The sequence below is a fragment of the Agelaius phoeniceus genome, chromosome 9 (assembly GCF_051311805.1).
Source record: "Agelaius phoeniceus isolate bAgePho1 chromosome 9, bAgePho1.hap1, whole genome shotgun sequence".
Classification (NCBI taxonomy): domain Eukaryota; kingdom Metazoa; phylum Chordata; class Aves; order Passeriformes; family Icteridae; genus Agelaius; species Agelaius phoeniceus.
The window spans coordinates 13142750-13156759 of NC_135273.1; the positions used below are offsets into that span (position 1 = coordinate 13142750).

Sequence of the window (14010 nt, forward strand, 5' to 3'; positions counted from 1 at the left end):
ACAGAGGTCAAGGGCCAGTCCCAGAAAGAGAGCAGCTGGATGTCCCCAGGGGTGCTGGGGGTGCTGGGCGGCGCTGGGCTGGGGACATTGATTGGTCCCTGGCATTTTTAATGAGCTGCCCGACCACATGCTTTAACCTTGCCCATAATGAGGGCGAGCAGCAGCAATTCCTACCGCCTCAGCCGGCTCCCCCAGCCTTAATGAGCTAATCAATACTTGTTCTCAGCTTAATTTCCAGCTAATTGCTCTTTAATGACGCCTGGAAATGGGCAGCCTCTTGCAGGGGGGAGCGGGCAGGCTCCCCCTCCCCAGTGCCCGTCCCCAGTGGCAGCGGGTGCCGGGGTGCTGGCAGCGGGTCACCTTCCCTGGCTGCATCCCAGCCCTGCCGGCGCTTCTGGAGCCTGGGGAAAGGGAGGGTGGCAAAGGCGGCAGCGGGCGCGGTGCTACTGAGCTGGCAGCACCCTCTGGAGCACCCACCCCGTCTGGGGGGGGGCATGCAGCCCTGAGCACCAGGGCAGGCTGAACAGAGGATTCCACCGTCACAGGAGGATGTGCCCAAGCCCCTCAGGGCATTACATCGCTCCCAGGTTCGGCTGACAGTGGGGCTTTTAGCGCGCAGGAAGATAAGGGTGGTGGGGCTGAGGTGTCCATGCATTACTGCAGATTCTGCAGCCCCCGGGTACGGGGTCAGTGTCACCGCAACGGGCCGGGGACGAGGCCAGCAGTGCCCTGGAGGTGGCAGCAGAGACCCCGCAGCCGCCACCGCCCCCGCAGCCGGGGCAGCCCTGCGGGCCGGGCGGGACTCGCCGGGCCCCGTTCGCCGCGGGCTGCGGGAGGAGCCGGGCGGGTCCCGGGCCGTGGAACCCGCTCTCACCCAGCACCGCAGTGTCAAAATTAGCACGGTCGTGCCAGTGCGGGGACATCCCGGGAATGCAGCCCCCGCCGTCTTTTCGGCTCCTACCCCCTGGGTTATTAGACTTGCGCTGTGATGGGGCGGGTGGGAAAACCTCAGGATTCCTGCCGGGATGGAGCTGAGCCGCGGCTCTTGCCGGGCACCCCGGGCAGTCCGGACACCGGGGCGTCCCTCACCATTTGGGACGCGCCTCGGGACCGGGTGACCCTGCGCACAGCTGCAACCGCTTCCCTAAGAATTTGCTGACGGGTTGGTTCTTCAGAGGAATTTGGTCTGGAAAAGCCTGGAGAAACCGGAGCCTGGCTGCTTCCTAGAGCAGGTCCGGCCTGGCACGCAGGCGGGGTGACCTGCCTGCTGCCCCTGCCTTGTCCCCACAGTGGAACCCTGGAATGTGGCTGGGGGCCCTCGAGAACCATCCAGCCGGGCTGGCCAGAACCGGGCTGTTTCAGGCTGTCAGACAGCAGGAAGCAGGGAGTGTATTTGATGTGAAATGAGAGAGATTTGGTTTATTACCAGAAGGAGACCCCCACGGCCCAGGCAGTGTGCTGGCAGCATTCTGTCCCAGGATGTCTGGTGACATGTGCTTCTGCTGTGACATAACCCACATTCCCAACCCCGCCAGCCCAGCCCCAGTGCTGCTCGCCAGCCCTGCCTGACGTGACGTACGTTGAGTCACTTGGCCTAGGGCTGGGGCTTTTTTTTCCAGAGTGGATTTTTCCCTTGGCTTCATCTTCTATAAACCCCAGATTGCTATGGGGTGTCTGGGGGGTCAGCCCAAAGCTGCAGGGGTGTCAGTGGGGCCAGGAGCAGTGTGGTACCCCTGACTGGGTGTGATGTGTTTCATTCTAAAGACAGATCTCTGCAGGGATGCCAAGGATGTGGGCCTGCCAGGAGCACCCATGGACTCCTGGCTTCTCTGGGACCATCACGACATGAGGAAAAGTGATGGGGAGCAACCCACCAGGAAGGAAGGAGACTTTGGTGGTTTAGGATCAGCCTTCAAAGCCCAGCTCCAGGGGCTTCACTGGGCTCATGAAGTGAGGAAAGAGAGATAACCAGCCAGCACTGGTAGGGAGCCAGGAATGCAATTTACCCAAGTGCCATGCAGGGCTGGAATCACCCTTTTCCCCACAAAGCTCTCAAGCAACCTAAGCCACAAACCCCATTTGCAGCCACGGCTGTGTTGATTGACTTCAGGTGTGATTGAGCAGAACTCCTTGTTAAGCACAGGTTAGCTCTTCCACCTCTCATTCATAGCTGCTACTGTCTATTAACACATTCAATAGTGTCATTAAGCAGGAGGTTTAATTAACTGCCACGTTTGAGCTCCATCTTGTTGAGCTGAGCTAAGCTGCCCTTGGCTTTCTGAGGCTGGGTTGTATTCCTCCACAACTGGAGCTGCTCCTGCTCAGACCTGTGTTTGGATTTCACCTTTGGCCAGGGGCTCTCCCCAGTTAGTGGCTGATGCTGCTGTGGTGCTCAGGTGAATTCAGCCACCCAGAGGCCATGATAATCCCATGGAGATAAGACACTGCAAGTGTTTGGGCCATGGCACATGGGAGGAGGAACCATCTGTGGGAAAGAACAGCAGCAATGGGGCCTGTTCCCCCTTGCTGAGGGCAAGAGACACAAACAACCCAAAACACTGATGGTCTGTTTTCAGCAGTGCCTGGGATTTAAGTGCTGGCTCTGTTTTTGTGCTGGCCAGGAGCTTTGTGAGCAGGAGGTGGCATATAGGGCCAGGCTTGCTTCACTGCTTTGCCCCCTGTGTGGATCAGGGACAAGTGAGGGTGTGCAGGGATGCCTGAACATGCAGGCAGTTCTTCATTCCAAAGTGGGAAGAGTGCTGTGGAGGGATAGCCCAGGAGGCTCAGCACTCCTGTCTGTCTCTTCTCTGCTCAGGCTCTGACCCAGCATGTAGGAAAACCTCAGCCCTTCCTGACTTTTTCCCTGCTCCCAAAACAGCTGCAGCCCCAGCTGCTCAGAAACTCGTGGATGCTGGACCTGAAAACTTGTGGCATGTGGGGACTGAACTCAATAGGTTGGACAAGGGGAGCCAGGGGGGGAGGCAGCCCTGAGCCAAGGGGCTGGGGGCCACAGAGGGGGAGTGGGACGTGAGGCTGAAGGCAGAGCTGGCAGGAAACCCCTCTCTGCAGCAGGGGGCTGGGGAGGGGAGCTTAGCCAGCAGAGGCAGATTTAAGGGGGCTGAAGCCTGCTGCATTTTCTGTTCGTTAGACATGGCTGGACTCACAATGTCACCGAGCAAAAGCTCTGGAACCCAGAACAAATTTGCAGGAGGGTGTTGGAAAGCAAAAGGAGATTTTTGCAGGATGGTGAAGGAAACCAGATCCTTAGAGGGGTCCTGCTTTGCTTGAGCTTCATGGGGGAACTAAATCCCACAAATTCCTTGCCTGGAGAGGAGCAGGCTGTGTCATTGCCCCCCTCCCCCGGCATGGCATCCAGAGCAAGATGCAAAGGCAAGGTGTGTGTTTGTGCTGCAAAGGCAGGCAGGCTCCCCCACTCCTCAGCGCCAATTCCAGAGGGAAACTGAGGCAGGGAGCAGTGAGGCAGCTTTCTGGGGAGGTGTGGAGCCCCAGCCCTGTGCACATGGGTTTTGCACTGCTGTGGCATGGAGCAGCCCCACCCTTGCTCCCAATAGCTCCGCTCCAGCCAAGGGAGGGCCGTGGTTTACACCCCAATGCCCCCTTCACTTGTGGCTCCTGGTGTGAGGTGAGTGCAGACATTCCCAGGAGTTATCCCCCCATTTACTTACAGCAGCTGCTCAACTTTTCAGTCTGTGTTTCCTAACCAAATTACAGCCTGAGAGATGCTTTTGACCACTTCCTTAGCCATGGCCTCCTCTCCCATTCACTTGTCCCCAAGGACTGCTGCCAAGTTGGACTGCAAAGGAGGGGACCCCAGTCCCTTCCTGCCCCTGGATGGGGCGGAGCATCAGCCCGGGTCCCGCACACGACCGGGGGTGATTGCAGCGGGGAGGTGCCGGTGCCAGGGAGCGGAGCGGAAGATTCCCGGGGCCAGGCTGGGTGCGTGGCGGGACCCCGGCAGGGAAGGGGTGCCAGCCAGCCCGTGTCCCGGTCCAGGGACGGGCCGCGGGCCCGGAGAGGGGCGGGGGGATTCACGTTTCGCTGACATCACGGCGGTGCTGGAGCGGCCGGGGGCCAGCAGCCCCGGGGGCCAGCAGCCACGGCCACTGCGCACCCCCGGCACCGGCGCCTCCGGTAAGTGGCGGCTGATGGCGGGGGGGCTCCTGGGGGACCCCAAGGGACGTCGTGCCCCTTCCCAGCGCTCTTCCAGCCCCCCCAGCGCCTGCACCCCAGACATGCGGAGCCAGAGACCAACTTTGCAGTTCCCCCGTACCCTTTCTCTGGCCCCCCACATCCATCGCGGGATGGAGCCTTACTCCGTACAGACTGGGGTAGGGTGGGCAGGGGGAGGGCTCCGGCACTGGGACCCTCTGCCCCTTTCCACCCCTGGGGCGCCTGGTGGTCTCTGGTAAAGGGGTCAAATCTGCACGGTTTTTTATCCGGGGGATGCATATGTGTAACCCAATATCCGGGCCATCCCCACCCCAGCTCTGGGCTGTGTTAGCCCCGAGAGTGGGGGTGTAGCTGGGGGGCTGCAGCTTGCCCTTCGCTGCTGTTCCCAGCGGGAGGGAGGGAGGGGACAGCCTGTCTCCCCAGGTCCCCTCCCCAGCCCCGCTCGCTTCTGCTGAGTCGCCCCGGGGCGGAGGACCGTAATTTCACCCATCTCAGGGAAGGCAGCCAAGGTATAACGGGGGCAGGGAGGGATGTTCGCAAAGGGATTTGGTTCACTGTCACCCTCTCTGGGGACAGGCTCTGAGATGCCACGTTTACCCCCCAGGCAGAGATGGGAAGCCCGGAGTAGATCAGCTTCTTCCTTGCCTGAGCAGGTAATGCAGACTCGGGGTTTGAGGGCAGGGACCCTCCTGTGCTCGTACACACTGATCACACGGGGTCTGCTCTCAGTCCAGTGGTTGCTCACCTGTGCACTGGGCTCCTCCATGCTCAGCTTCAGTTGCCTGTGTGATAACTGAGGGGGTCACAAAACCTTCTGGGGAGTGGACATTTGTTCCCCTGCTCAAATAGGTGGTGCCTAAAAAGAGGGGTTACAGCAGAGGGAGAGAAGTAGAACAAAAGCCAGGCATGAGTGGGAGCATCCTCCTGGCTTGGCTGCCTCCAGCACAGAAAGAGCACCTTGTCTGCAGGATCAGCCACTCCGTTGTGGTTGTATGGATGGTGAGGGAGGAAAAAACTGTTTGTGACTCTTGCAAAGCAGTGGGGAAAAGAAAGGGGCTTGAAAGCAACTTTCTGACAGGAGACCAGGAGCAGGGTATGAAGGAGCTGATCCATAATGTTGTAGAACAGCCTGTCCAGTGCCCTGCCAGCCCTGTGGCTTCCCAGGCTATGCTGGGATCAGAGGAGGCTGGACTTTGCATGCTGGGCTGCCAAGGGAACAAGGATGAAACCTTGTGGGCTGGGGTCATCAGCACTATCTCTCCAGAAGATGCTCAGTGTTTCAGGACAGGAGCTGGTTGGGGAGCTCCAGGGTGCAAAGGCCATGACTGCAGGGCTGGGGGCGAGAGGGTCTGGGACCAACCCTCCTCTGCACATCATGCAGTGCTGCTGCTCAGAACAAGCCAGCCAGAGACAAAGGAGTGGGGGACACTTCCTGCACCAGTAACACACTTTCTCCCTCCTCACAGGCCAGGATGGCTCCTCAGATCTAGACAGGGAGACCAGAGCAGTGCCAGAAATCCCCATCCAAGTGACAGTGGGACTGGGATAGAGGAGCTGCCGTGAGGATGTCTGAAGCCAAGCCCCTCAGCATCTCTTGCCTCGTGCTCTCCTTGCTCTCCTTGCACTGGGCTTTGCTCCAGCTGGGCCAGGCTTTTCCCAGCACCTCTGACTACCTCCAGCGGGGCTGGCAGCGGCTGCTGGAGGAAGGGGAGGGCTGCACCGAGTGCCAGCCAGCGGAGTGCCCGACGCCGCGCGGGTGCCTGGCAGGCACGGTGCGGGATGCCTGCGACTGCTGCTGGGAATGTGCCAACCTGGAGGGACAGATCTGTGACCTGGACAACACCAACCACTTCTACGGCAAGTGTGGGGAGCACCTGGAGTGCCGGCTGGATGCTGGGGACCTGCATCACGGAGAGGTGCCCGAGCCCCAGTGCGCCTGCCTCTCCCACCTGGCCCTCTGCGGCTCTGACGGCAAAACCTACGCCCAGATCTGCCGGTTCCTGGAGGCTGCCCGTGCTCACCCTGATGCCAACCTCACCGTGGCCCACGAAGGTCCCTGCGAGTCAGGTAGTGGCCCTGGAGCTGTGGGAAGAGCCAGGCAAGGGGGTCTGGCCAGGCTGTTTCACCTGGCAGCAAAACCAGGGACGGGACTGTGCTGGGGGCTGCTCCCTGCAGTGCCAGGTTCCCACCAGTGCCCCCACCCTGCTGCTCTGGGGGAGCCCCTTGCAGATCCAGTGCTTGGAGGAATCTGGGAGCAGCTTTGCCAAGAGGGAGTGGAGTTTATGGAAGCAACAAATCCTGCTGGAGCAGATGGGGAAGTTCCAGGGAATTGTTAGTGAATTCTTGGCGGCAGGGCTGGGTTCACACTGGCCTGTTGCTCCCGAGAAATGTGCCTGCCTCCTGCAAATAGAAACCAGGGTTGGTTTGGCTTGGCTGTGTGATTTCCATCTCCCAGTTAAAACTCAGGTGGGGGTTGAGAGGGAACATTCTAGCAGGAAGGCCATGCCCCATCCTGCCCAGTCCAGCACAGGTCACCCAGTGATGTCACTGCAGCCTCAGGGGTGCCAAGGTTGACCTTATTTTCTGTAGATCATCACCTGTTTTGCCAGGTATATTTGGAGGTGGAAACCTTCCCTTGAACTCTGGCTCATGCTATGGGCCAGATCACGGAGCAGTGTGTGTGAGAAGGGCAAGCCTCACTCTGTCCCTCCAGGGAAGGGATGTGGAACATGGAGCTGTTGGCTCCATCCAGGACAGGGGGACCTGCTGACTCCCTTCATTGCTGGCACCAGCCCTGTGTCAGAGCAGAGGCCTCACTTGGCTGGAAGCTCAACTACCTCATCCATCCTCACCAGCCTCAGGCTGGATCAGTGCCCCTTGGCCTTTCTCCTACAGGAGGGGCGTGCTCCAATGGCTCAGGAGAGCTTTGTTTGTAACATTGCTGTCATTGCAATGTTACAAAACTCATTGCAACTCTTCCTGCTGTGTGTGTTGCTTGAGCATCACTGCACAGGCACAGAAACTGAGGCCAGCAGGGATGGCAACCCTCCATGGGCTGGGGGGGCTTGGGGAGGGAGCTCCCAGTCCCAGCTGTGAGGAGGGACCATGTCCTTGGAAAGGTGAAGGTGTGCCGTGGGAGGGAGAGGAGACAGACATGGGAAGGGTCCCAGCATCTCTGTGTGAACCAAATGCTCCAGGGAGCAGCCCAAGAGAGTCTGTGGGACCTGCCAAGAGTGAGACCTCTTCTGAGCCCACCCTGCTCTCCTCTACCCCCCTCCCAGAGCCTCAGATCACCTCTCCTCCCTATGACACATGGAACATCACCGGGCAGGATGTCATCTTCGGCTGCGAGGTCTTCGCCTACCCCATGGCATCCATTGAGTGGAGGAAGGATGGCACAGAGATGCTGCTGCCTGGAGATGACCCCCACATCTCTGTCCAGGTGAGGGGTGTGCCCAGGGCATCGAAGACAACCCCAGAGTGACCCAGTGCTTCTCAGGGCTCATGGACAACCAGACCTGAGAGTGGCCATACTCTGGGAATGGCCAAGCCTGGCTGCCTGGGGGTGGGAAGGGGTCACTGGAGGCTCTATAACACAAGGACTGACTGAGCCAGGGCTGGTGTCTCAGTGGTAGGAGCCATCAGCATAGCTCTCTTCTGTGATTTCCTCTAGTAATTTTTGAACTTATTCATAGAGTCCTGCAGCAGGGAGTTTCCCACTTGCCTGCCTTTAGTTTGCTGTGTGTGCTGGCTTCACTTGCACTCTTGCTGGCAGGGTTGGAAAGAGAGAGGGAAAGAGGAAAGAGGACTTCCCTAGTGCCTTACAGCCTGGGTTGTCCTCTGGTCCTACCAGCACACTCAGGCAGTTCCTGCCCTTTTTTCCCATCAGCAGGGCTTCTCTCCCAGAGCTGGCAGGTCCAGGGGTCAGCATCCTGCCTGTGGCCAGCCCCAAATATAGCACCCAGCTGGGTGTACCTAGCTATTAGAGGGTGTGGGCAGAGCCAAAGGGGCCATGCACCTCAGCCAGGCACCAACAAGGAAGAAACTGTGGTGGGATGGATGGAGGGAGCCAGAGGAGCAGGTGGAACCTGCACCATGGCCCTTTCTGTCCTTCAAGCCTCCCCAGAGCTTGTTGCAGGGTCTGACTGAGGGTCTTCACCCCAAGCAGGACTACCCTGCCTGGCTGGAGGAAACTCTACTGTCCTCCACCCCTGGCCACCAGACCATAATAGCAGCCTGCAAACACAGCTGCAGCCCAGCTGGGTCAGGAAAAGCTTATTTATTCCTGGGGATAAACAGAAAATAGCATGGTTGCTGCCAGAGCAATCCTGGGACCTCAGTGCCTGCGGGAAGGGGACCCAGGGCTCTGTGGCACAGACTCCCTCTTGCTCCTGCCACAAGTGCTGACAGAAACCCTCCCTTCTTGCAGTTCAGAGGCGGCCCCCAGAAATACGAGGTGACAGGCTGGCTCCAGATCCAGGGTGTACGGGTGACAGACGAGGGCACGTACCGCTGCTTCGCCAGGAACAGGCTCGGGGAGGTGGTGGCACTGGCCAGCCTGACCGTCTTCACACCGGGTGAGCAGCACGTCCTTGTCCCCCTGATCTCCTGGGGACAGTGCACCAGTATGGCAGGAGCTGCTGGAGCATGGGGCTGTGCTGGGGACGCCTCAGAATGCTGCTGTGCATGGTTTAGCTTTGGTCCTGGTGGGGAAGGGGACAGGCACTGCAGGGCGGCAAGGTCACACTGTCCCCATGCTGCCATTTCAGACCAACTCAACCTGACAGACTTTTCCCTGCTGAAGCCCCGCACGACACCTGAGGACTACAGGGAGAGTGAGGAGGACTACTACTAGCCCAGAGATGGCATGTTCAGCTGCAGAGACCGCCTTGCCCACAGTGACCCTTCCCTGGGCTTGGGGACATCTCTGGAGCAAGCAAAGTCCGGCCCAAAACTCCTTTTCTGAACAATCCTGGCACAACAGCCTGGTTTTTGGGGTGGGGGACAGGGTGACACAACCTTTTGAGGTGCTGGGGGATGGGATACTGGCTGCTTGGCAAGGGCTGGGACCAGGGACAGCTCAGGGTGGGTCTGTCCTCTGGCACTGAGTGGAGACACAATGGCAGGTAGGACACTGTGGGGACAGCTGTGCTGTGTGTGATGAGGACTTGGTGCTGGAGATGGAGACAGCCTCCTTTGGGAGAGTGAGGCCAGGGCAGGGCCATTGTGTCCTGTGTGAATAATTTTTGGGGAAGGTGGAGCAGAGAGCTGGGACCTGACTGTGATAACCAGCATGTCACACCCCCCTGCCCCTCTCCACCTGCTCTGTATCCCCCAAGCACAGACACATCCCAGCTTCTCCCCAGAGCCTGAGGAACCTGCTGCCAAAACACCCTTCTCTTCTATTTTGTTTTTAACCAGAAAAGTAGTGATTTGAGGAACCAGGCACTTGTGGCTTTCAGAGCTGTCTTTTCTCCAGCTGAACCACCCCTGAGGTCAGAAACACTTTGGCCTTTTTTTGGCTGACTTAATTTTTCCCTATCACGCCTTTGACTGACTTCATGCTTTCCTTTGTCATTTCAGTTGATGTTATTTAAAATATACATGTAGGTCAAAGCCAAGGCTGGCTGACTGTCCTGCATCCACAAGGATGATTATGGGGGTGAGGAAGGGTGCAAAAACTGTGGATGCTACCTTGTCCATTGTGGGGTGCTTGAGTTGAGGAGCCCTCCTGCCCATCCCGGTGCTCACAGCTGGTCCTGGTGTGGGTCCTGCCCTTCCCACCCCACCTGGGGATCGGGGTGCCCAGTGCACAGTCTCCTGTGCAGTGGTGATGCATCAGCTCCAATCACTGCACTCCCATGTGTTTGGATTCCATCCCATTGCTGCCCATTTTCTTCTTGGGGTCCTAAGTTCTGTGACACTGGGGTCTTCACCCAGGTGACCACAGCTCTGTCAAGTGTGAAGCAGCTCTGTGACTAGTTGGTGAAGTAAAGGGGTGCTCCAGTTACCACTAGAAACATTATATTAAAAAAAAAAATCCCACCTACCTCCCAGAGCTGGTGATTTAGAGCAAACTTTCATTTGAGGGAGCACAGGAAGGAAGCTCAGAACTGCACAGTGCTGCTCACTGCCCAGAGAGGGCTGCCAGGACCCTTCCTCTGGGCATTCTGGGGCTGAGCTCACATTCAAGGGGTGCTTTATCCCCCAAAGCAGCAACATTTACATGACTTTTGGTGCTCAAAAGCTCCATATGGACCAAACCCCTCCCAGTTACTCAGTCCCAGCTCTGGGGAGGTCCAGAGCTGCGGCAGAGAGCCAGACCCTGTGAGAGAGGAATTGGCAGACCCCGGGCAGGAGCAGGCAGGATGCAATAAGGCTGGTGGCTCGGGTCCCGTGCTACTCTCCTTCACATGTTTTTTTTCTTTTCTTTTCTTCCTTTTTCTCTTGAGAGCTGGCTCAGATGACACAATTACAGCACTGAAACCTGAACAAGCAAATAAAAGGGATTTGTCTGGAACTGGCAGCAGAGCAAAATTCCTGCAGACGGTGAGGCTGGGCCAGTTCTGGCCCCCTGCACCACAGCTTGACGGGGCACTGCTGCCCTGCCTGCTGAGGTGCCTACCCTTTCTGGCAGAAAACTCCTTCTCAGCCAGAGAAATGCGAAAGCCATTGATGCCTCAGCTTCTCCTTCCATCTAAGAGCACAACAGAATCCTCCTCCATCAGAGTCAGAGGGTATTTAGGAGGGACCAGGGACAGAAGTGTGCCATTGGCTTTTATTTTGCTTTTTTTGGGTGTAAAACATTCTTTCAGAGAAGCTGGGTCTTTTTTATCCATCCTGATCGCTTTCCTGTTTTGCACACAAATGAGCTGGTGGAACTGGGCCACACTCAGGCTGAGGCTGCCGCGGGGAAATCTGAGAGCCTCCTGGAGCTTCAGCAGTCAGGAGCTGCTTGCTGGGCTCCCTGCCGGTGCCCGGGGCTGGCCCCCAGCCAGGGCTGCCATGCCAACCCTCCTCAGGGCCAGGCTTGCCCTGCCTGTGTTGGCACACAGCCAGGTCGTGCCGGTGTGGGTGCAGCTTTGGTCTGGCTGGAGAGAGTCGAATGTGCCACACGCTCCATCCCTGGCTCTCCGTGTGCTCTGCAGGACAATGCCCTGCCTGGGCATCTGCATTTGGGTCTCAGCCTTGCCCTCCTCTGCTTCACACCCAGTGCCTTCATACCCTGTGGGGAGCTGGCAGGGAATGCTGGTGGCTCCTGCCTGGCAGGAAGAGCAGTGGGAATGTGGTGACCGAGAGAGGGGGGAATTAGAGCAAAAGCTCTTGGCCAAAATTAACCAAACCAAGGGTTGGTGTCCCAGACTCCTCAGATCCCACTGTCTGACTGGCAGGATGGAGCTCAGCCAGTAGCTGAGCTCCACTCCAAGGTGAAGGGCAGCAGAGTGGCTCCAGGGGCACAGAGAGGGCTGTGCCTCTCCTCATCCCAGCTCCCAGGGTTGCCATTTCCAGTCACTTAAAAATTAAAGAAGCCAATATTGCTGCACGGCTGGAATCGGTCACTGCCACAGAGCTTAATTGAGGTTATTTGTTGGCTCTCAAAACATTTGGTCACCTCTGCTGCTGGCTGCTCAGATGTTTCCTGCAGCCCCAAGGAGGGGGCACCCCAGGCTCTGCAGATCCTCTTCTCAGCTCCAGGCAGGCAGAGGGTCCTGGGGACCTGACCAAACCTGGTGTCCCTGTGGGTTCAGAGGGTGTGCCCCAATGAATGCAGCACCAAACTCCTTTCCTGGCTGATCATTGGTGCAGTTGCTTTCTGGGGGCAGAAGAAGCTGAGCATGTCCTGCCAGCCCAGCTGACTGCACTCAGAGCACCTGATCAGGTGAGCCCAGAGGTCAGGCTGATGTCAGGGACCGGGAGAGCTGGACTGGGAAGTGTTGACATGGCCACTGGCCCAGGCACAGCACCCACACCTCCTGGCCACCTGGGAGGAGCAGGGTGTGGGTACTTCCCAGGGCACCAGAGGTCACTGCAAGCCTGGGTACAAAGAAGAGGCAGCTTGTCCTGCCAGGACCTGAAAAAAACCTGGAGATGCACCCTCTGAGCAGCTGCCAGTCACAGGGTTTTGTGGTCTGCAGGGAAAACCCACCAAGTCTGGCAAGTAAACACACTCCTGTAACAAAGACATGCTGCCCCTGTGCTTCACTGCCCTTGGGGGTGCTGGGACCTGTCCCTGTCTGGGCCTGGGCAGGAGGCACATGGAATCACAGAATAGTTTGGATTGGAAGGGACCTCAGAGGTCATTTAGTTCCAATGCCTCTGCCATGGGCAGGGACACCTTCCACTAGGCCAGGTTGCTCAGGAACCTACCCAGCCTGGTCTTGAACACTTCTGGGGCTGGGGAGTCCACAAATTCTCTGGGCAACCTATGCTGGTTCCTCACCATCCTCACAAAAAGAATTAATTTCTAATATCTGACCTAAATTTACTCTCTTCCAGTTTAAAGCCATTCACCCTTTTTCTATCACTACATGCCCTTGTCAAAAGTCCTTCTCCAGCTCTCTTTAGACCCTTTAGGTTCTGGAACATGCTTTAAGGTGTTCCTGGAGATTTCTTTTCTCCAGCCTACTCTTCTCTCAGCCCGTCTCCAGCTCTCTGAGCATCTTCACAGACCTCCTCAGGGCTCACTCCAACAGGTCCAAATCCTTCTAATGCTGGGAGCCCCAGAGCTGGACACGGCACTCAGGTAGGGTCCCACAAGAGCAGAGCAGAGGGACAGAATCACCATCCCCAACCTGCTGGCCGTGCTTCTTGCGGCGCACCCGCGCCTCCCCCCGGCCCGTGCCGGGCCAGGGCGGCGATTATCCGCTAAACAGTGCCACCTCCCGGCACAGCCACCCGGGCCGGGCCGGGCCGGCCACCGCGCTGGGCACCCCTGGGCACCCCTGGGCACCCCGACCCTCAGATCCATCCGTGCCTGCCCCTGGCAGAACCTCTGCCTTGCTGGGAGGGGTGATACAAGGGACACGAGTATGAGCTGTCCCTCGGGATGGTCCCAGAGCCAGAGCATCCTCTTGTCACTGGCTTTGGGTGGCTGCTGCAGGCAGAGCTGGGATGAGGCAGAGCCTGGAGATGTTCAGCTGCAATCCTTGGGTGTCTGTGCTGAGCTAGGGCTGCAAAAGGGTAAACGCCCCTCATGGCCACCCTGACAATCCCCCCACGCCATGGGCACCTCCCATGGGAGATCAGTGGCCTTGGCAGAGGCTCATTGAGCCTGAGCTGATCACTGGTCATGCCTGGATGGAAGCAGCACTGTAGCCTTGCTCTGCAAACAGGTAAACTGAGGCAAAAAGCAACTATGCATGGAGAACTCAACCAGAGCCAGAGAGACCTTTACAGCAGAGTGACCAGCTACCCCCAGGGCCTCTGTCTCCCACCTGTCCCCTCCCCTGTTGGGAGTGGCATTTTTTCCCCTTGCCTTCTGCATGGCACCTCTTCCCCCTGCTGTAGTGGCTCAGAGAGAAAATAAAGCAGCACGGCGGCTTCCCTGCCTCCACCCAGCACTTATACTGCCTGATAAACAAAATGGAAATAAATCCTCCTGCGTTTGCAGCAAATAGGTCTCCATGGGGGGTTGCTTTCAATAATTCAAATGCTGTTGCAGAGCAGAGCCCACGCCAATGGGTTTTAATAAACACAGCCGTAATGTGACATGCAATTTATTATTAAGCTTAAAACAGGAAGCAAAGAGTTTAATAAAAGCACCAGGTTCCCTGTATCAGTCACAGCAAGTGGCAGGGTGCTGGCTGTGGGGGGAGGCTG

The 14010-nt window shown here is 57.9% G+C and overlaps 1 protein-coding gene across 1 annotated transcript; it reads left to right on the forward strand.

The window, feature by feature from the left end:
- Positions 1-3891: 3891 nt before the first annotated feature.
- On the forward strand, positions 3892-10711 carry KAZALD1 (Kazal type serine peptidase inhibitor domain 1). The gene is made up of 5 exons (XM_054637469.2): positions 3892-4152; positions 5658-6258; positions 7473-7633; positions 8621-8768; positions 8961-10711. The coding sequence occupies exons 2-5, from the start codon at positions 5757-5759 to the stop codon at positions 9044-9046; spliced, it is 897 nt and encodes a 298-aa protein (XP_054493444.1). The 5' UTR covers positions 3892-4152; positions 5658-5756; the 3' UTR covers positions 9047-10711.
- The last annotated feature ends 3299 nt before the right edge of the window (positions 10712-14010 follow it).